General features: G+C 42.3%; 1 protein-coding gene across 2 annotated transcripts in view; it reads right to left on the bottom strand.

Annotated features, from left to right (window-relative positions):
- CPA2 (carboxypeptidase A2) overlaps positions 1-11,440 on the bottom strand; it is a 28,659-nt gene extending 17,219 nt beyond the window's left edge. Inside the window, exons 1-9 of one of the 2 annotated variants that reach the window (XM_059171866.1) lie at positions 11,321-11,440; positions 11,099-11,240; positions 9,170-9,251; positions 8,381-8,515; positions 7,485-7,580; positions 5,209-5,310; positions 2,972-3,070; positions 1,543-1,653; positions 103-193 (exon numbers count right to left, since the gene is read on the bottom strand). In XM_059171866.1, the coding sequence (XP_059027849.1) occupies positions 103-193; positions 1,543-1,653; positions 2,972-3,070; positions 5,209-5,310; positions 7,485-7,580; positions 8,381-8,515; positions 9,170-9,251; positions 11,099-11,163 (781 nt within the window). In that variant the 5' untranslated portion in view covers positions 11,164-11,240; positions 11,321-11,440. The remainder of the gene's footprint in view (positions 1-102; positions 194-1,542; positions 1,654-2,971; positions 3,071-5,208; positions 5,311-7,484; positions 7,581-8,380; positions 8,516-9,169; positions 9,252-11,098; positions 11,241-11,320) is intronic. The other variant, XM_059171865.1, reaches the window with a different exon arrangement.
- Positions 11,441-22,513: the final 11,073 nt, after the last annotated feature.

The raw sequence follows: 22,513 nt of genomic DNA, 5'->3' as shown, positions 1-22,513 counted from the left end.
TGAATGGGTTTAGCAGGCTGACAGCACTGCAGAGCCCTTGCAAAACAGCTAGTTGGCCAGACAGCTTCGGGCCATCCCTGGGGGCGAGGTCCCTGCGCTTACCTCCAAAACCTGCGTCCCAATTCCGGTTAGGATCAACACCAACACAGGAGCTTCCTGATACCTTGGACCTGGTCTTCCGCCACATACGATTCTTATAAATCCAAGCAAGAGAAAACGGAAAAAAAAAGAAAGACGGTCATTCGGCCTTGATGAGATGGTCCCTTTAAAATCCCGTGTGTTTCCCCTGCTCCCTCCGGGGAAGGCCCCTTTGAAATGACACTAATTTCCTTGCCCACAGAGGTGTCAAACAGTCCTATGGGGTTCTGCTTCAAGGAGTTTCTTTGTTGTCTCACAGAAATGAGAAGTAAATAATCCCCCATCTCCTCAAATCAATACCTGGCAAACTATTTTCCATAGGACACCCATTCTATTCAGTGTTAACAATACGAAAAAATAGGGGCGCCTGGGTGGCTCAGTCGTTAAGCTCAGTCGTTAAGCGTCTGCCTCTGGCTCAGGTCATGATCCCAGGGGCCTGGGATCAAGCCCCACCTCGGGCTCCCTGCTCAACGGGATGTCTGCTTCTCCCTCTACAACTCCCCCTGCTTGTGATCTCTCTCTCACGGTCTCTCTCTGTCAAATAAGTAAATAAATCTTTAAAAATGAAACAATAACAAGAAATAACAACAACATGTGGGGAGAGAGCAAGAGTTCTGTGATTGAATATTTCAGGAAAACATAGAGCTAAATTCGCTAACATACTTCAGCACTTCTAAGTTTCTTAATGCTTTTGTGTTTCTTTCATGCCACTCCAGGAAAGGGATACGGTGGGCGGTACTTCCCAAACTTGACTGTGGAACCCTCTATTCATAGGATATCTCATGAGATGAGTACTAGTATTTGTATGAGTTCTTTTTGAACACATGTTGAAAAACACTATCGTACTCAGCTCTCTCCAAAAATAAACTTGAAGCTCTGATTCACTTTGAATATATGTGGGGTCACAGTTACCACAATGGGGTTCTGTAATAAGATTTTAAAGGGAAAAAAAAAATCTACGCAACTCCTTTTAGTGATATTACAGAGGATTTCTTCTACAGATTGTAAGTAAAATGCTAAATGCATTGTACTGCCTACCCAAATCCTACTGCAATCTAATTGTCAGCAGGTAACATACGCCTCCTCTTTTCCATCAATCCCACCACAAAAAAAACACAGAGAGAATTGGAACAAATCTCCTAGGTGACTCACGGTGAACACTGAGCTCTAATAGCCCAACCTAACAGCTAAAATGGGCTCTGACGGAGGCAATATGTAAAGACCTCGTGTGTCAGAATAACAGGTGATTATAAAGTCCACTATACACCTCAATTCCGGGCCACTACTGAGAAATTACGCATTCCACTTATGGTAAATCAAGACCAAAAAGGTTAACTTTTGTCTTTTAAGTTCCAACACACTTCCATGAATTCTTGTTGAAGAAGAAAAAGGTCCTAGGCTTACTTTGGTTTGAGAGAACACATATCCATCAGGGTTTGTGACGGGCAGCAGGAAGATATCCATCGTGTCCAAAATGGAAGTGATGGACGGATTATTTCCATAATCAGAGGCAATCTGTGCAGAGACAACATAGATGTCAATTTCACACTCCCCTTTCACCGGGAACACGGGATGGAGTATTAAGGCAATGTGGTTTTTGGTTTTTGTTTTTTGTTTTTCCAGGTATGAACTAGATACCACTGCTGGTCAATGAGAACTTGGCAGGACTACCACCCAGTCTCCTGCAGTACTCATGTGTTTAATACGCCAGTGTCTGTACTTGTATTTCCAGTCAGAATAACTCACTTATCTTAAGTAAAACTCAGACATCATTTATCCATTCTCTCTCAAAAGCAGAATTCTTTCTATTCATTCCGGGGAAGCATTTTGCAATGGTGGATGTGGCTTATAGGGATCTGTAAACCAAAGACATTTTTTCAGCTTTCCTTCATCATCACAGAGGCTAGCTTTCCAAAAGTACTCACGACGAACAACAGATTACTTAAATGTGTAGAGACTTTTTCTGAAGATACAGAGGGCCAGTTAAATTCCATTTGGGGAATTAAATTTCTCCTTGCGATCAATTGCAGTGGAGTTGAAGTTTCTGTTGGATTAAAATTTATTCATTTCCTGTGCTCAGCCATCCTAAGGCATTATTATTCAACTGTTAAATATCCATTTCATAATACCCTAAAGGTAACTGCATTTTAATTGAAGGGAAAAATGTATCAGTCGGTGTGCACGTGGTTGCACATGCTTGAATGATCTGATGTGGATTGATTTCCTTTGCTCATGAATTAACATTCTGATTTAGAGCGTGTCATTTCTGAATTACTTAAGCAATACCAGACTAGGTCACACCCAGTCCACTGTCCTGACTCTAATTCCAATGCACATGTGGAAGAAAGGTATTGCGACACTCCCAACTTCAAAATCAGATTTGGAACATTTTCAGAAAAACCCAGAAACCCTTAACTAATTTCGCATTGGATCTGTAGGGCAAAGTAAACTCTCCTAGCACCTGTTTATATTTTCCCTCCGAGCCCCTTCGGCGATTGTATAGCTTTCTAGAACATTGTCCCTTAGCCCTTGGGGCCGGAGGCAGCAAAACAATTTTTCTCTAGTCTGTTGTTATGCTGAAATCTGACTCCTGGGGTCCGTACTTACCACCCTCTCAATCTCTTCTGACTTTTTCTGTTAACAGAGCACATGGTGGCCAGCAGGCCCTGGGACAGTCCCAGCACGCTGGCTGGGGCAATACGGCAATCCCAAAAAAGGTCAAATAGGCCTATGCAAAGAAAGGCTTGCCAAGAACATCAAAGACCATTGCGTGGTTAGGTGAGGCCTAACCCCAGAAAGCCAAAATAAATGGAGGAATTTCAGGGAAAATGACCTTATTTGCGGTCCACAGTGCAGTAGCTTGTGTAACCCACTCTCGAGCATGGATCCCGGCATCTAGCCAGATGGCTGGCTTGTCTCCTCCGGTGCTGAACTGTAAAACAGTGTGGAAATGTGAACAGCTCCACTGCTAGGGGCTCCTGTCCCCACTTTTTTCCCCTAGGGCCTTGTCTGTCCCTCTTTCTGTACTTGATGTGATTGAGAGAGGAGGAGGTATAGACAGAGATGCTGTGGATTAACTCTTATTTCACGTGCTTTTTCTGGTCCCCCGCTTTTAATATAAGTTTAAATGCAGGCTAAAAAGAGGCAGTAGACTTTTTCTCCTGTGATGTTTGTAAAAACTAGGTACAGATAATGTAGTGACGTGAAATCAATTACAATTTTTACAAAATAGATTACAAAATAGTATGACGCCTTTTGATTCTCTTGAAAGGCCAATTCACATATGTGTGTGTGTGTATATATATATATATATATATATATATATATGCACACAAATACATGAGAAAAAGGAAGAGGGGGAGGAAGAAAGAAATAGCAAGACATACACAAAATATTAACAGCTATCACTCCATAGTCGTGGAATTAGGAATATGGGGATGTTTTTCCTCTTTTGTTTCTGTTTTCCAATTTTTGCAATGATTGTGTTATTTTTGTAATAAAAATGCTTTTGATAACCTTTCGAGTCCTTCATAAAAACAGGATGGTAGGTTCTGGAGGTGCTTTCCAGAGTTTAAATTTTATGATCTAAGTGTCTCGGTTTTATTTGGAAGAGTGGCTTTGCCAATTGGATCAGTAAATGGGGAGGAAAAGATTATTTTTGCACCATCAACTTCTATCTCTGTGCTGCATTCTAAACATAGGAGATAAGGTAAATGAGAAATGCAAATCCCTGCTAAAAATTACATTTCATGGGCTTCGAGAGTTTTAGTTTTAAGTGTTTCGTGTCTTTTCCTCCAAAGAGCTCAATTGTAGAAAGCAGGGAACTTTCAAAAACACATAACATTCTCACCCACAAATTACCCTGTAAAAGAGAAGGCCAAGACAATCCAAGGGGGAGGAGAATCTGGGAATTCTTGGCCCAACGGTAGGAAAAAAAATTTTTTTTTTTAAATAAGGTAGTAAGTATTAGCAAATGTACCACTGTGTCATGAAGTAGGCAAACCACTTTTCTCAAGCCTGCTTTGGGAGAAACACTATGGAGAAATCCATCTGTCCCAAAGAGTCCGTTGGTTCTCAGCCATAACATTTCCAAAATTAGTAAGGAGTTGTGACATTATCTCACTCTCTCTTCTTTCCCCCCCCCCCCCCCCCTCTTTCACAAACTCTTTCTAGGAAACCCGGTAAATAAATTTCACTCTTTTTCTGGGCAAAGTTAAAAAGCTTGAAACTACCAGCAGTAAGACTGTCAGAGGTTACAGGTTGGCGTAAAACCCTAACCTTTTTCAAACTAGCCTTTGTTTTCTGGGCACTTGCCTGTGCAGTTTAGATGCCCTGTCCTCCTCCCGCACACTGCAGGAGTGCTTCTGTTTTGAAATGCAGCTCAGGCAAGTATTTGGCGCTTTTTTTTTTTTTCCTTTTCTTAATCTCTCGGTTTCAAAAAGAGAGAGAAAAGAAAAAGAAAACAAGGTACAGAACCCCTACCTTGATTAATTACAGAATACCTCCGCAGCCCCTGCTCACCCAAAGGCCAGCACCCCTACGTCCAACTTCCCCCTCACCCCTGGGGCGCACACCACCCCCAGCCAAAGCCTCCACCTCAGGACCAGGCCCGTACTGCCGCCCTCATACCTCCCCCCACCCTGGGGCCCTCGTCATTTCCTCCATCTGCCCCCCCCCCCCGCCCCGGCGCCCCGCTTCGCTCTGGGACCCCTGTCACCTCCTCCATCCGCCCCCCTTGCCCTGGGGCCCGCACTGCCTCCCCCTTCCTCTGTTCCTATTGGCGCGCTCGCCTCTGGTTCCCTTTGAGCGAATCTATCAAGATGAGAGCATTAATTCACTCCTGCAGACCTGCGTCAGCTTGCGCAGGAGAGAGAAAAGGAAAAAGAAAGAGGGGGGTGGGGGTAGTGGGGAGGTGGATACTCCAAACCAGCAAGGACCGGTTAGGAGGAGAAAGGGGAAAGGGGGTGGGGGGTGGGGGGAGGAGCCGCTCTGCAGGCGACTGACGGCCCGCCTGGGAGCGGCGAGATTCTAGAAACCTCGGGAAGAAAACCCACAGCTGCACCTGTGTACCTTGAGCACGTTCATGGGCCGCTTTTCAAAAGAATGGCCAATATGCACTTTGCTCACTAGATCCGGGTGCTGAGCCACGATGTTATCCATTTCTTGGGAAATCTGAAATGTGTAAGACGAATAAGTAGACATTTGGAAATGGATGATGTGATGCAACCATCAGTGACTTTCCCCCTCGCCTCCCTTTTCATTCCCTCCGGGAACGGAGAGGGCAGCGCGGCGGATGCTACCGGATTGGGGACGATGGACCCCGCAAGGGAAGACATGATGAGTCACCGGGCGTCCGCAGGGGCTGGGGAGGGGGAAGCCATTTTGTGGCAGCGGAGCCGGCTCGTTCCAGTTTTGTGCTTCCAACAAAATGGCACTTCTCTGGCTTGCCTCTGGCTCACCTCAGCGCAGCGCGGACGGGCAGCTTCCCCGGCCATAGAGCTGCTCGCTTCATTAGCAGAGGGACACGAATGGCAGCGCCCCCCTCCCCCCACCAAAGGTGGATTTGGAGACCAGACAGCAGGGCTGACTGAGGCCCGGGGCGACAGGGAAGTGGCCTCTGAGGCACTTCTGTCCCCAGCTCCTTGGGCTCCTACTTGCGAGGCTGACTGAAATGCTGCGCGGCTGGGGCACCCAAGCTGTGGCCCTGGCTGAGGCTGGGACGTGCCTGGGCGTGTCTGGAGAGGGGCCGGCGTGGAAAGGGCCCCTCCAGCCGCGCTGCCAGCGCTTGTTCTCTGAGGGACACACACGCCAATTTGCGAGGCCAGGCAAGGAGAGCGGGCAAGCCCCTTGCTTTCTTCACGCCCTTTACCCCTCATTCTCTATACTGGTTCGCAACCCCTTATCTGAAACCCTTAGGAGTCATACACGCTTCAAATTAAGATTTTTTTTTTTAAGAAAGGTCAGAAGAAGAGGGCGCCTGGGTGACTCTGGGTTAAGCATCCTCCTTCAGCTCAGGTCATGATCTCGGGCCGTGGGATGGAGCCTCGCGTTGGGCTTTCTGCTCAAGTGGGCAGCCTGCTTCTCCCTCTCCCTCTGCTGCTCCCCCTGCTTGTTCTCTCTCTCGAGGGCGTGCTCTCTCTCTCTCTCCATTAAATAAATAAATAAAATCTTTAAAAAAAAAAAAAAAAGTCAGAGGAAGCCTATATTGCGTATTAAACATGTGGCATTGCTTCATATTCAGAGATATTAATATTTCTGTCAGTAAAACAAATGAGTAGCGAGTCCATTTAGGTCAGAGCTTGCCCCCAGATGAGTTTAGGTCAGGTTAGCTTTTGCCACCAAATAAATTGGGGATGGGGAGAATTAGTTTCAGACTTCTCTGCATTTAAAATTGCTGGTTTAGGGGATGAGTACCCACCAGATTCCTCCTCTTTGACTCTGTGCTACTCCTTCACCTCCCCTTGTTACCCTCCAACCCCCATCTCTTCTCTCCTCCCCTCCATTCCCCCACTCTAAATCATTTAGGCAAGTGGACCCCGGTGACCCCAAGAAAAGCTTTATGTCAGGAAGAGGCAAGCAGATGGCCAGGTGGCAGTGTATGACCCAGCTGGAGGAAGGAAGCATTCTTCACACCAACAACTCAGGAAAGACAGCAGAGACCTCACAAGACTTTGCTGCTATTAGGTCTCAGAGTACTGGTCAGGTTGGGAGACCCAACCCTCGGCTGAAAGCCAGAGGTGTTGGGGAAGCCCCTGATTCTATCATCAGTGGCAGCCAGGAAGCACTGCTCTCAAATGGCTTTGTGGGCAGCATGGGTCAGAAATCGGCAGAGGGGCCTTGACAGGAGAGGCTCATCAGCAGGAGAGGCTGTTTGTGTGCCCACTTAAGACACTCCTAGACAATTCCAAATAATGGAATGGCTCTTGGGATGGGCAAGTGGGCCTCAGGGTCCTGCCTTGAAGCAGTGACACTGATACTGGCTGTGAAATCCTAGAGAAAACTGAAGAAGTTAGGAAACCATAAGAATACTTCCCATTAGGGCGCCTGGGTGGCTCAGTGGGTTAAGCCGCTGCCTTCGGCTCAGGTCATGATCTCAGGGTCCTGGGATCGAGTCCCGCATCGGGCTCTCTGCTCAGCAGGGAGCCTGCTTCCCTCTCTCTCTCTCTGCCTGCCTCTCCATCTACTTGTGATTTCTCTCTGTCAAATAAATAAATAAAATCTTTAAAAAAAAAAAAAAAAAAAAAAAAAAAAGAATACTTCCCATTAAATCACCAGGTCGAAGTAAAAGCCTCGCCATCAGAGGAGAAAACGGCCCATTTCTCTGGCGTTCATTTTGAAACACCTACCTCTTCCAACGTATGATAAGCCTCAAAGTTGAAGTTACCATCCCGTTGTCTTCTCTGATTAAGTAACATTTCTTCATTCTCTTTGTCCAACAGAACCTAAGGTAAACCAGTCACACCTGTGATTAGTTTACAGCAATCCATTTGCATCTACAGTTGTGAGGGAAATGCTAACACTCAGGTCCCCAGTCCCAAGCATCCTCTTCCTGTTATACAGGCTCTGGGGTCATGCCTTTCCCTTATTCTGGAAACATCTTGAAAGGGGATTAGGCACCAACAGGACTTCTGGCCAGCCAGATGCTGCAAATATAGGATGCCAGTCTGTCCCACGGTTGTGTTCTGGCTCTCCTACCTTTCTGGGAAACCAGCACCCAAGTTAACCCCCAATTAAAAACTAAATGAGGGCACCTGAGTGGCTCAGTGGGTTAAGCCTCTGCCTCTGGCTCAGGTCATGATCTCAGGGTCCTGGGATCGAGCCCCACATCGGGCTCTCTCTTCAGCAGGGGGCCTGCTTCTCCCTCTCTTTCTGCCTACTTGTGATCTCTCTCTCTCTGTCATATAAGTAAATAAAATCTTTAAGAAAAAAAAAAAGAACTAAACTAAATGAATAACATTTTGCTTTCACTTAAATGAACACTCTTCAGTTTGTACTTTACATTTCATGCCAAAGGTTCTGTTCTGCCCTCTCACTTAAGATTTTAGTTACCATATCCCACTTATGCCAAATGCAAGGGAGAGGGTCAGTGTCAGGGGTAGTCAAGACTCCCGGAAGGTCCTAGCAATGCCCACAGGTCCTTTTCCCTGGCAGAGAGTATCCAAGGACAAAAAAGGATGGATCTTCAGTTCATGTAAACCAGCAAGACTCTGGAAGAATGGTTGGTGGGAACATCTTCAATTACCTGAACATCTTCAATCATGATGGAATAAGCAATTCCCTGGGACTCCAAGAAAACTTTGACTGCCTGGACATTCACAAAAGGAACTCGGACATGGGCTGTCTCCCCTGGGGTTGTGGGTGATTTCCAAAAATCAAGCTGGAAGGGGTAAAAGGCCGAGGCAATAAGAGGGTTATTTCAGGGAAATGGACAGGTTTCCAGGAATCAATTTTTATCTATTTTACCTCCAGCCCATAAGACTAGAATCACTGCAGAATCACTCTGATATTGCAAAAGCGTTTTTAAATGTCCAAGCCGGGGCCTTTGTGTCCTATTGTTTGCCCCCGCCATGTTTAGATATTAAAATTGGCAGAAGGCAAAGATTATTTAAAACTATGGCAGTTTTTTTTAACAGTTGACATTCAAGCAATCTAATTCATTTCATAATAGAACATTAATACTGTATATTATCGTAGGATGGAAATAATGCATTAAAGCTGTTCAACAGTTTTTCAAAGTAACTTTCACATTCGGTCTCTTTTCACTCTTACGATAAACCTGTGAGATAGAAGAATGGTATGTTTATGCTCATTATACTGAATGGGATAAAAAGACACAGGGAAGGTAGGTGACTTCCCCAGTGCCACAGAGTCGAAACTACAGCCCAAGCTTTCTGTATCTCAGCTCCGTGAGTTAGTGTTCCACGCTATGTCAGGAAAGATGAGATACAGTCCAAAGTCAGAGATCCCAATCATCATGTCTAACTGTGGAGTAGTCACTTTGGGAAACAGAAGCTCCCTTTAGAATGGATACCTGAAGATGTTCTTCAGCCTCCAGTTCCACCAGATGTTTTACTTGTTCTTCATTCCTTGGTGAGATCTCAAGCACCTGGTCCCTAAGAATATGAACCACAGACATGACCTTAAAAGCAAAAGCTGGACACTGTTTCCTGCTGCTTTCTGCTCCTGTTACTCCCTGCATGTATGAGGTTAATGGAGCAATTAATAATCTCTTTGACAATTGAGAAACTAATAAATCGTATACTGACCCACATCCCCACAATGAGGACTTGGTAGAATGGCTTTACTTCCCCCCCAGGAAATGGTATCTAGATAATAATTGAGAGGTGTACCTACTCTTAACAGGAAGCTTGCCATTAAAGTTACCTTTCCTTTAGCTAATGATTATTTATAAAATAACACCTGCTGATCATAAAGCAATACCTTTTAAAACTTGTCTGTTCCTGCTTCTCAGAAATGAGGTGTTTTTTTTTTTTTTGCTTTTTTTTTTTTTTTAAAGTGGAATCATTAAGTTGGTGCTTGTAAGAAGAAATTGAATTCACATCTGGATAGACCTACGATGTTTTATTGTTGTTGTTAACTGAAATGTATTAGAGTTCCATCTCCAAACCCCATTCATGTGGCGTAAGCTTGTGGTATGCCAGAGACAATGGGGACCGTGAAAAAGCATGCTGTGCTCTCCACACACACCCGTACACATGTATAATGAGGAATAAAGGATATCAAGAAAAAGAGAAGTTGCAAAACAAGCAAACACATATTCTTAGAAATAAGTGGGGGAGCAGATCTGGATTCGTATAACCCTTCCTTTCTCCAACTAGGCTGACTTCCTGAGTCACTGCCTTGAGCATTTGTGCATCAGGGAAAGGACTGGTACAGAGAGCCATATATGAGGACCAGAACCCAGGTCTTCAGAACCCAGGTCTTCTGAAACCAAGTGTCATGCATTTCTAATGAATGCTAGTAAAATACCTAAGTCATAGAGTATGAGATTCTTCAAGGCTCTTCTGCCTACAAGGAGACACCAGCCCTGTGATCTGAAAATTCTTCCATTTGAGTCTCATTCCTTTTGGTTAGTGCAGACACTCACTTTTGTAATGGGAAGGCACTGAGAAAAGTACTGCTTTGGACTAAATTTCCTGGTGTGTGCTCTAAAGAACAGTAGCCCTTTGAATCATTCAGCATGTTTTAAAAAAAAAAAAAAAGTGAAAGGAGTTTGATGATCAAAAAAAATGGGTAAATGTAACAACCTATATCCCTTCTTACAGATTTATAATACACACAATTTCAGTAAAAGTCACTAGAAATCCTACAGTTGTTAAACCCTCTGATTCCCAAGTTTATTTGACACCAACTTCTTTGGGCCAGACTTACTTGATCACTCCTTTAATTCCATGGAACGCTCTTTAAGAAATGCTGCCCAAAGCCTTTCACAGAATCTTGAAACCAAAGTACTTTAGAGCAAAGGTGAATCCTATGACGCCATGAGAGTTGAGTTTGGGCTGAAATCTACACCCCTGGTCCTCCCAGCTCGTGAGGTTACATGGCCTGGGCGCTAGATCTGCAGGTGAGGAGGACAAGGGCTGACGTGGAGGGCAAAGCCCAGAATGGCCCAGAGGAGGTGGTGGAAGAGAAACCATCACTTACTGAGATGCACTGAGACAATCAGCCAGACTGCTTTATTTTCACTGACGCCTATCATCCCTCATTGTGATCACCCGGGGGAGAGAGAAAGATATATGTGTTCAGATTTCACTCAGTTTTTTCCTTTAGGTGTCATTTATCTCTTCCCTGGGTCACTCATTCCTTTATTCCCACTATTCCCTCTCTAAATCTGAAAATGCCATACGCTTACACCCATTACTCTGCAACTATCCGATGAGACCCTCTGAATCAGGTGGGAAAAAAAAAGTTCAAACAGGCACCAGAAAGCATTACTTACCCCTCAAATGTTTCTCGACAGTAGATATGCCCCAGAAGGGCACAAAAAACCAGGATCAACTTCATGGTGAAGGGTCTTCCCAGAGTCCAGAATTCAGTTTCACTCCCGAACTTTATTTATAGGGCCCATGGCTGAGGCTGATCTGTGTAAGAACTCAAGTTCAATGCCCACATGGTAAAATTCCCACCTGCATGTCCAATTCTCAAGGCTGTAGACACCCACCTGTGTGATATGTCCAATCCGTACATTTTCCATTCCTGCAATGAGATAACAAACTTTGATGGAAGGAAAACAAAATTGCTAGAGCATACCAAGGGCAAATCATGTGTTTATGATTTAGAACATAAAGTGCCACTAACTGACCGGTGATAGAAGCCAAATTAATAGATCCGAGGTTAAAGTCTTTTTTTGGTGTCTGACAAAAAAAAACCCAAAAAACAAAAAAGAAAAAAAAAAACAAATAAAAAGGGGCACAGCATTTACAGTAATTATGCCAGCGTCCAATCTATCACATTCCATTAGTTTGCTCATTTGTTTATTTTTATAATGTTTACCCTGAAACACTACAATCACTCAGTCCACATCTGCTGAATCTCCCTGTAGAGGTGGCCCATTCCTGTCCTCACTCTATATTAAAACAAAACAGAAGGCCTTTTAATATTCAATTTTGGACTGTTTCTAAAGTGATCCATCTGCATTTGTACCAAATTGATGTCCTTGTTTCTGTGCTTTTTCCCAAAATGAAAATGTCTTTCTGGGTACGACAATGAAGTTACTTGTTACTTGTTATATATCTTTCCAAATTTCTTTCATGTTTTAGAGCTTTATCTCTTTCTCTTTTAAAAGATTTTATTTATTTATTTGACAGACAGATCACAAGCAGGCAGATAGGCATGCAGAGAGAGAGGACGAAGCAGGCTCCCCGCTGAGCAGAGAGCCCGATGTGGGGGCTCAATCCCAGGACCCTGGGATCATGACCTGAGCCAAAGGCAGAGGCTTTAAACCACTGAGCCACCCAGGTGCCCCTAGAGTTTTTTCTTGAAGACAAGATGATACCATATATTCTGATTTTTAAGCAAAGGGTTTTTTTAAACAAAGGTGATCTTTCCTTTTCTATAACATAAGTCTACATTAATCTGACTTTGTTCTCCATTGCAGAAGAGAAAGATCGAACTACCTATTTTTAGAAATCATACTTTATTGTACTTAATCATTCACACACATTATGTCCAGCTCAGCAAGAATCAACCATAAACAGACACAAGGAAATTTTCTTCTGTCCTCTGTGTGTCAAATTCTTCCTCCACACACACTTTGAATCCAGGGGTTAGAGTTCTCAAGTACATACTTGATGGGGGAAGGTATCCAGCATGGTGTTTCCAGTTTAAGAAACTCCTCCTGGATCAAACTCGATTTTTCATTCTCTTGAGTGTCAGGGAGAAGACAGAAACCAAGAGACAGGCCGGAATTCATCCTCATGTGTCCTGCTCCCAGCAAGTAAACAGTAGTCATAGAAATTGGAATGTACTTGGAGAATCAGTAAAATCTTCTGGGGAAAGATGGGGTCTGAGCAGAGTGAGTCTTAAAGCAGGTAGGATTTGCTTAGGAAAAGCTGGTGATAGCAAGAGATGAGAAAGATCCGGAACTGAGAAACCTGGGGCACGTGATTAGGTCCAGGCAGAAACTTGCCCCACCTGGGCAGACATGGCAAAACATGGCGAGAAAGGTGAAACAGGAAAAGATACAAGAAGGGCTGCTAATGAAGTCCTCGTGGTCCAAGCAGAGTTTACCCCTGATGAAAGGGGTAAATAGCCTTGGGAGGCTGCTGGGCTTGCAAGTGATTGAGGAAGGCAGTGTTGAGAATGATCAATCTGGCAGGGTGGGCTGCAGGGCAGGTACCCTGGAAGCAAAGAGCCAGAGAAATCCAGATTGATTTAAAGTGGTGCGTCCGGACCAGGTGGTAGCAGAGGGAATGTGTGAGCGGGGCTCAAAAGTACTTCCGCGGGAGAATCTCGAGTCTGTGCTGAGTGACCGGTGCCTGGCTGAGAGCGGAAGAAGTCGGGGAAAGGATGCTTTCCAGGGCGCCTTGCAGGAAGGGCAGACCGCCACCTCCATGCAGCCTCCCACAGCCCCTCTCCTCTCCCACAAGTCACGCTGTGAAGTTCCACTGGGAGAATTTGTTTTATCGCCCTTATACAACAATTGATTTCAAACTACCCAATGAATTGCATTCATTTTGCAGAAGCATAACAATTCTCTTCTCTTCCTGAAAAGGATATTGGAAATGAATGTAGAACCGCAGTAGGCATCCAAGAGAAGCTTGGACCCCACACTCTTGAGTCTTGGGCAGTCTACTTCAAGGATGATACCTGGGATGAGCAGAATGAACATTCCCTGGAACGGATGCAAATAGTCCTTTTAAATAACAAATAGAAACCGGAGAAGGAGAAAGCACAAACCTTAGTAGGACGCTGTAAGGGAACTCCAGAAAGCACTGTTTATTTCTCTCTATTACTGACAATGGAAACAGATTTTTATCAGAACAGACCACTGTCCTTTCTCTTGCCTCATCATTCTAGAAGCTGGATAAAATCTCTTTTTAGATAGCTGTGTTGAGATATACATGACAAACAATAAACTGCCTGTATTTAAAATATGCCCTTTGATAAGTTTTGACATATATATATACCCAGGAAACCATGACTACAATCCACATCATAAACATATCCATCAACTCCAATAAAATCGGTTTTTGAAAATCAGAGAAAAATCTCCAACCGGAAAAAGATCATTGGAGTGCCCTTGCTTTGCAGATGAGGAAATGAGGCGCCAGACGGGAGGGGACTTACACAAAGCCTCTGGTCAGGACTGATCAGAAGTGGAGCAGGCTGGAGGAGCTCCATGCTCAGACCATGGGTCACTGCTCTGACACTGTCCTGTCCTGTCATCCCAGGTAATTCCACTCTGCTCTAGGAAAAGACCGTTTTAGACCAAATGCTTCTTTATCAGGCTATCAGTGGGGAAGCTGTAATTTCGAAAGAGAAAGATGATAGCTCTCTTCTAATGGCATGTTACTTCCTATTAAGGATGATGTTAGGCACACGTCCCACGTTTGCCCTTTAACCCCAGGAAGTGAGCAGCCTGATCGAGGGGAAAGTGAGGGATTAAAAGGAACCACAGGAGATTAAATCCTCCAGTGGAGTTTCCAGGCTCCAGAGCCCTTCAAAATCAAAACTCTGAATGCCCTTGGCATGTAGAAATGTTATTGTTATAGTAAAAAGAGTCCCACAGCTCTGTTAGTCAACGGTGAATGATAAATTTCAGAACATTCTGAATGACATAGATTTCTGTGCTCTGCCTGGAAAATCCACAAAATCAAGGTGTCTGAAAAGAACGTACTCCAAATGTCCACCAACCAAACTTTCAACCAGATTTTCCATCGGAGGAAGATGAAGATGGTGTGAGTTGGCTTGGTTCTCTGGCACCCATGAACAGACAACTTTCAATCCTGCATGGTGGTGTTTTGTTTGGGCAAATCACTACAGTTATGTAGAAGGGAGCACTAGGGCAGATGGGATGAAAGGTAGGTAGGAACTCTCCATACTGTCTCAATCACTTTCCCATAAACATAAAATTGTACTCCAAAGTAAGTTCATTTAAAAAGGAAAACAAAGGGACGCCTGGGTGGGTCAGTTGGTTAAGCAGCTGCCTTCGGCTCAGCGTCCTGGGATCCAGTCCCACATCAGGCTTCTTGCTCAGCAGGGAGCCTGCTTCTCTCTCCGCCTCTACCTGCCATTCTGTCTGCCTGTGCTCACTCTCTCTCCCTCTTTCTCTCTGATAAATAAATAAAATCTTAAAATAAATAAATAAATAAATAAAAAGGAAGACAAAAACAAAAAAAAAAACCAAAACTTCTGGGAAGCCATGTGCAAAAATAATGGAAAAGGCAATATACAGTGGGAAATATATGCTACTATTTCTTTGTTCGTTGTAGCATGTATTTTCAAGGATTAATATCCTCACTGGGTAGAGGCCAGTTAGAAAACTCTACAGGAAAGTATCTTGTAGAAAATTGACAGTAACACCCGGGCACCTGGTCAGCTCACTCAGGCAAGGGTGCGACTCTTGATCTCGGGGATGTGAATTTGAGCCCCATGTTAGGTGTGGAGGTTACTTAAAAAAATATTGGGGCACCTGGGTGGCTCAGTGGGTTAAAGCCTCTGCCTTCGGCTCATGTCATGATCCCAGGGTCCTGGGATTGAGCCCCACATAGACTCTCTGCTCAGCAGGAAGCCTGTTTCCACCTCTCTCTCTCTCTCTCTCTGCCTGCCTGCCTCTCTGCCTACTTGTGAGCTCTGTCTGTCAAATAAATAAATAAATAAAATCTTTAAAAATAAAATAAATAAAATAAAATCTTTTAAAAAAAGAAGAAAAGAAATGGACAGAAAAAAAATAGGCACACACACACAATATATGACCATTTTTTTAAAATGTTCAATATCTAGTAACCAAAGAAATGCTATTTTTGAAAATGACATCACTTTTTTTTGCTTTCTTTTGGTTTTTCACCTGTCAAGTTGGCAAAGTTGTTGGGTTTTTTTGGTTGTGGGAGATGGTTGTCTCCTCGCTTATTTTTAATACTACCCAAAATTGGTAGAAGGTTTGGGAAAATGGGCACTGGTGGAAGAGTGTACACTGGTAGAGACTTCCAAAGATTTCCAAGGGATTTGGCAACTGAAAGCCAAAAACATACAGATATGTGCCTCTGCACCTAACATTCTATTTCAGAATTTCTCTGCCTTTAGTGCCCGCCTTTCTTGGTCATGCTGCTTCAAAGAAGAGCGAAGAGGTAGACCAGATGAAAAGGGGTAGGCAGCAAAGCAAAGTTTATTGAGCAAAAGTATAAAGCTCACTGAGAGGGAAAGGGATCCGAAAGGGTCTCCCCCAAGTTTCTAAGTTTAGGGGTTTTTATGAGCTCTTTTGCAGAACTATCTTAAGCAATCAGAGTGTGCTGAGTTGTGCCAGTTAGGGCTTTGGTCACGTTATCTGTCTACCTCGTAGGTTCGTGTCCATGTGCTGCCGGTCTTTTTTTTTGCTGACATCCGGGGGCTTATGTCTTAATTGCCCTTGCCAGTGATATTGACAAATGCTTTGTGGTACATTGTCTTATTTTAGAACGTTTTGCAGAAGTCATTTCTGCAAAGGTTGCAGAGCAGCATGGTATTGAGGTCCTGTCTAAGCTGCAAACAGGATGTCTGTGCTGTTTTATTTTAGCTGCCCTGACTCCATATTTTCTTGGTGGGGACTCTGGCCCTGCCCTAACTGTCCAACTAACTCCTAACAATTCTACTTTTAGACATTTATTCTAAGAAAAGCATTATGGAGAAGCACAAAGATTTACCTAGTACTTATATTATTTCGAACAGTGAACAATTGGAAAAATCCTAATGTCTTCTAACTGGCAATTGGTTAAATCAGGCAGAGCAAATCTACACCAAACAAAGATGAGGGGACCATTAAAAATCATGTTGTAAGTGAAGGAGGTTAAGAGATACAAACTTCCAGTTATAAAGTAAATAAGTTACTGAGATGAAAAGTACAGCATAAAGACTATAGTTAATAATACTGTTTTCTTTAAATTGTATTTATTTATTTTAGGTAATCTCTGCACCCAACATGGGGCTTAAACGTATGACCCTGAGATCAAGAGTCACATGCCCTTCTGACTGAGATAGCCAGGGGCCCCGAGAATATGATCAATAATATTTTAGTAACATTGTATTGGTGATAGATGGTGACTACACTTATCATGGTTAGCATAGAGTAATGTATAGAATTGTCGAAGCACTATGTTGTACACTTGAACCTAATATAACATCGTACATCAACTAACAATGATAAAAATTTAAAAATAAATTTTAATTTAATTTTAAAATGATGTTGTACAAGAATACTAAGAATATGTAAAGACAAGGAAAGAGATTCACAGAATATTAAGTTTTTTTTAAAAACTTACAGGGTGCCTGGGTGACTCAGTCGTTTAAGCGTCTACCTTCAGCTCAGGTCATGATCTCAGGGCCATAGGATGTAGTCCAGCATCTGGCTCCCTGCTCAGCTGGGAGTCTGCTTCTTCCTCTGCCCCTCCCCACCTCTCGTGCTCATGAGCTCTCTCTCTCTCACACACACAAAAATAAATAAATAAAATCTTTTTTTTAATTAAAAAAAAAGAGCCACTTAAAAATAAATAAATACCTACATACCACTTACAAAACACATGTTCAAATTATATAGCAGGGAAAAGAAAAAGGATGATATAGCAAAGAAATACCCCCCAAAGTTAACCTAGTGATTTGGTTGCAAAAATTCCCAAATGTTCTCTGTGGCTAACAGTAATTTTAATTTCCCTCATTTGGCTTAAAATTTAAATGAAAGAAAGAAAGAAAGGAAGGAAGAAGGAAGGAAGGAAGGAAGGAAGGAAGGAAGAAAGAAAGAAAGAAAGAAAGAAGACCAAATCTCCCTCTGAGGTGGGGTAGGAAACTACAGACCCTACCCTCTTTTCTTAGACCTTGGTCTCAACTTGGTTTGGCGTCCCTCTTGATACAGAGCTTACTAGGCTGGCTTTCCTTTTGGTTTTGAGTTCCTGATTTGAGTTCACCCTAATACTCCATTTCCCCACCTACGAGTACTTCGGGGCTCCCAAGAGCTCACGGCCCTAGAAGCTCTCTGCTGCCCCCTCCTGCCAACAGCAAACGACCATTATGTGGATCCAGTGGGATCAAGTTTACACTGGGCGCCCCACCGTCTTCCAAAGACAGTCTTTACTCTTGCTTAGGTCTGCAAGTCCATTACATAAATTCTTTTTTTTTTTTTTTAAGATTTTATTTATTTATTTGACAGAGAGAGCTTTCTCTCTCTCACAAGTAGGCAGAGAGACAGGCAGAGAGGGGAGGGGGGGAAGCAGGCTCCCCGCTGAGCGGAGAGCCCAATGTGGGGCTCCATCCCAGGAACCTGGGATCATGAACTGAGCTGAAGGCAGAGGCTTAACCCACTGAGCCACCCAGGCACCCCCATAAATTCTTTTTTATATTAAGTCAGTTGGGGAGAACAGACTCTATACGTCATTAACTGTTTGCAACACCGAGTATAATAACTATTTGTCCTTCCTCAGCCAGAAGTCAACAGAGCCACCCAAGGCCAAGCTCTGAAGATTTGTGTTCTCACCCTTCTCTTTCTGCATTAGGTTCCCATTTACGGTCACCTCAGTTCAGGATCCATGAATAAATCTCTTATTTATGGACTATCTCCTGAATGACCACCACCATTAAGTAATAGGGCTCCAAAGATGAATAAGATTTTATCAGCCAAGAGCTCAATGTCTAGACCAGCACAGTCTAATAAACCTTCTATAATGATGGAAATGTTCTTTATCTGCACTAATAATGCAGCCACCAGCTAAGTATAGCTTATGGCCACTTGAGATGTGACTAGTATGACAGGGGAACTGAATGTTTAAATTTTATTTTAATTAATTTTAACTTAAATTTAAGACCTAAAGCAGTGTAAAATATGTTTCCTTTAAATACACTACAATGTTTTGGTAAGTCTTTTTTTTTAATATTTTATTTATTTATTTGACAGAGAGAGATCACAAGTAGGCAGAGAGGCAGGCGGGGGGTGGGGGGTGGGAGCAGGCTCCCTGCTGAGCAGAGAGCCCAATGTGGGGCTTGATCCCAGGACCCCGGGATCATGACCTGAGCTGAAGGCAGAGGCTTTAACCTACTGAGCCACCCAGGCATCTCTTGGTAAGACATTTTAACTGCTGAAAATTCAGCACCCAAATTGAGATATGCTATGATGGTAAAACACACATGAGATTTCAAAGACTTAGTATGAAAGTTAGAATATAAGATATCTCATTAATGATTTTTATATTCATTACATGTCAAATGATAGCATTTATTAGATAGTATAGCTAGTATAGATTAGATAGTATAGCTATATTGGGTTAATAAAACATTATTAGAATTAATTGCGCCTGTCTCCTTCTATCATTTTTTTTTTTGAAGTTTTATTTAAGTAATCTTTACTTCCAACATGGGGCTTGAACTCACGACCCCAGGATCAAGAGTCACATACTCTATTGATTGAACCCCCAGTCAGGCACCCCCAATCACTAGAAAATTTTAGATAACATATATAGCTTAGATTTAAATTTCTACTGTGTGACACTGTCTAGACCAAAAAAAAAAAAAAAAAAAAAAAAGGCATCTAAACAAACAGTCTCCTACTAAAACACACTATAGTTTCCTGAGACTTACAAAAAGCTATAATGCATAAAAGTTAAAAGTAGACTTACCTGATTTAATAGGATAGAATAGTTAAAGAGGTTAAAAAAAAAATCATAAAATCCTTAATTTCAACATGGACTAAGTAAGAGCCTTTTATCTGAATTGAAAAAGTAATTCATGCTGCTTATTAAGAATTGAAACATTATTGAAATAACTCTGAAAGCTAAATTACTCCTAGAAATAATTAACAGTTTTAGCTATAAAAGAACATATTATTATTGGTTATTTTTTAAAGATTTAAATTATTTATTTTTTTGAGAGAACACACTCATGTGCAAGTTGGAGGGGAGCAGAGATGAGGGAGAAAGAGGCTCCCCACTGAGCAAGGATTCCAACGTGGCACTCCATCCCAGGATCCTGGGATCATGACCTGAGTTGAAGGTAGACACTTAATCGACTGAACCACCCAGATTCCCTTATTTTTGTGAGTGTGACTTGATAACTGTATTCTGGGGAGAGCTGAATTGTATTCCACTATATGGATGGATTAGAACTTATTCAACCAATTCTTATTTACGACATCCAATTTTTTACTATTCAAAGCCTGTTACAAGGAACATGCTTATGGTATCTTTGTATACTTGTTATATTTACTTTCTCTGCTTCTCAAATAATATTTGCATAGTAAAAACATTTAAACATTATTAAAAACTGTAACAAAAAAGGTACTACCTCTCTTGTTGCCCACACTCTCTTATCCCAATCTCTATCTCTGATGACTGTAACCAGTCAAAATTTTTTTTTCTATCTATATTAACCAGCTTATTTCTTCCTTTCACAGAATTTTACACAGGCTATACATACTGTCCAACTTACTTTTTTTTTTTTTTAAGATTTTTATTTATTTATCAGAGAGAGAGAGAGGGGGAGAGAGCGAGCACAGGCAGACAGAATGGCAGGCAGAGGCAGAGGGAGAAGCAGGCTCCCCGCTGAGCAAGGAGCCCGATGTGGGACTCGATCCCAGGACGCTGGGATCATGACCTGAGCTGAAGGCAGCTGCTTAACCAACTGAGCCACCCAGGTGTCCCCTGTCCAACTTACTTTTTAAGGTAAAAATTTTGTTTGGGTGAAGGAGGTCAAAGGATAGAAAGTAAAAAATGCAATTGATATAAAACAAATTTTAAATCAGATTCAAAAACTGTGTTTAAAAAGAATGGATTGTACGGTCAGAGGGTAACATTATGTATAACTTTTTGAAAACCTGCCTAAGTCTGTGCCCAATATTTTTATGAGCATTTTGGAAGACACAGAAGTGAAGATAACTTCTTGTTCCGAAGAGCTCACAATTTACAGTATGTGGAGAGATGAAATAAACACGCATACATTAAAAGTATAATTATAATCTAGTTTATAATTAAGAGCCAAACCATGTAGTTCTAAATTAAAAGTGGATCCACAGTCAGACACTCTCAGAGCGGGAAGGGAAGAGAAAAAATATATATGTATTATTGGGACATCTTTCTATATTACTGTATATACTTAGATTACTAGTAAATGCTCATCAAAAAGAAACTCACTCAATAAATTATGATATAACTCTACAGTGGAGAACTATGTGGGCATTAAAAAATAAGATCGATCTTTATGAACTAACATGGAATGGTGTAAAAAATATATGTGTAAACAAAAAAGTGCAAGTTGTTGAATAGCATATATTACAATTCTTCTTTTGTAAGAGAAAAAATATTTGTACGATGATCCCTGGCTATCCGAATTTATTTATCTCTAAATTCTGAGAGCGAGAGTTCAAATATGTGTAGTGAATTCAGATGGTGAAGGATACCAAGTTTTCTGAATGTATTCAGCTCCTGAGTTTCCAATAGCAAATAGTAAGAGTTAGGATGAGGAGAAGTAGATCTCAAATATTTGTCTGAATCTATTCAGTTGTTAGGTTTGAAAAGCAAGATTCAAGCTCATTATACATGTTTATGCACAAAAATGGTCTGGAAATAATGTGCACGGACCTATTAGCAGTTATCATCTTTGGGGTGGGATTTACTTTCTTTTTTAACATAACTGTGTTCTGTGAGTTTCTTAGAATGTACCCAAGTACTTCTAATCAGAAAACAACATGATAAAGATGTCATTTTTAAGAAGAAGATTCCGGGTGACGCCTGGCTGGCTTAGTCGGTAGACCATGCAACTCTTGATCTCAGGATTATGAGTTCAGCCCTATGCTGGGCATGGAGCTTACTTAAAAAAATAAAAACTGTCGGAGGCAGGCCCCTGGCCAGGGCGGCCTCCGCCATTAAAAGATGGCGCCTGGCTAGTTGCCAGGTTAGGATTGCCTCGTGAGACTAAGTGGAACGCCCAAAGAGGAAGTAAACAGCATTGGTTGCTAGCGAAGTTGTTCGTTTAGGTGCACAGCCTGATTCGCTCCCTCCTGTACTCTGCTCGCTGATTGGTCATGTAAACGTATATAAGTGTGTAGACTTGGCGGAAATAGAGAGAAGATACATCTGAACTGGGGCTTCTTGTCGTCCTTGCGGGTCGAGGGCAATAAAAACAAAATATAAATAACTAAAAAGCAGATTCTGGGAACTTGGGAATCTAAGCAGATACAATATTTCAACGACTATCCATCAGTATGTACCTATTTTGTGTGGGTGTACACACACACATGTGTCAGACCAATTCTTAGCAGTAGAGTGCTAGGTTTCAGAGCACAAGCATTTTTTATATTCCCAGGTTGCCCTCCAAAGAAATTATACCAATTATCATTCCCACCAACATTGCTTCCAAAGGGTCTTCTTTCCAATGCTGGTATCATCAAACACTGGACCTATGTCAGTCTAAAATAAGAAAAATACTTTGTTTTCCTTTGTATTTAATTATTTGTGAAGTTGATCATCCTTTTGTGTACCATTTAGAATCATTTAGAGTTCCTCTTCGGTAAACTTTCTATTCAATTCTGCTGACCATTTTGGTACTAACGCCTTCGGCCTTATCTTTATTCTAAAAACGCATTATAATTTGGGGATATTAGGGCTAGCCCTAATTTTGTGTTCCAAAAATTTTCCCTGTTTGCCTTTGCCTTTTCACTATATTTACTGACTTTTTTTTCTCT

Source organism: Mustela lutreola, chromosome 4, assembly GCF_030435805.1.
Source record: "Mustela lutreola isolate mMusLut2 chromosome 4, mMusLut2.pri, whole genome shotgun sequence".
Taxonomy (NCBI): Eukaryota; Metazoa; Chordata; class Mammalia; order Carnivora; family Mustelidae; genus Mustela; species Mustela lutreola.
This window is presented reverse-complemented; position numbering and strand designations above follow the sequence as displayed.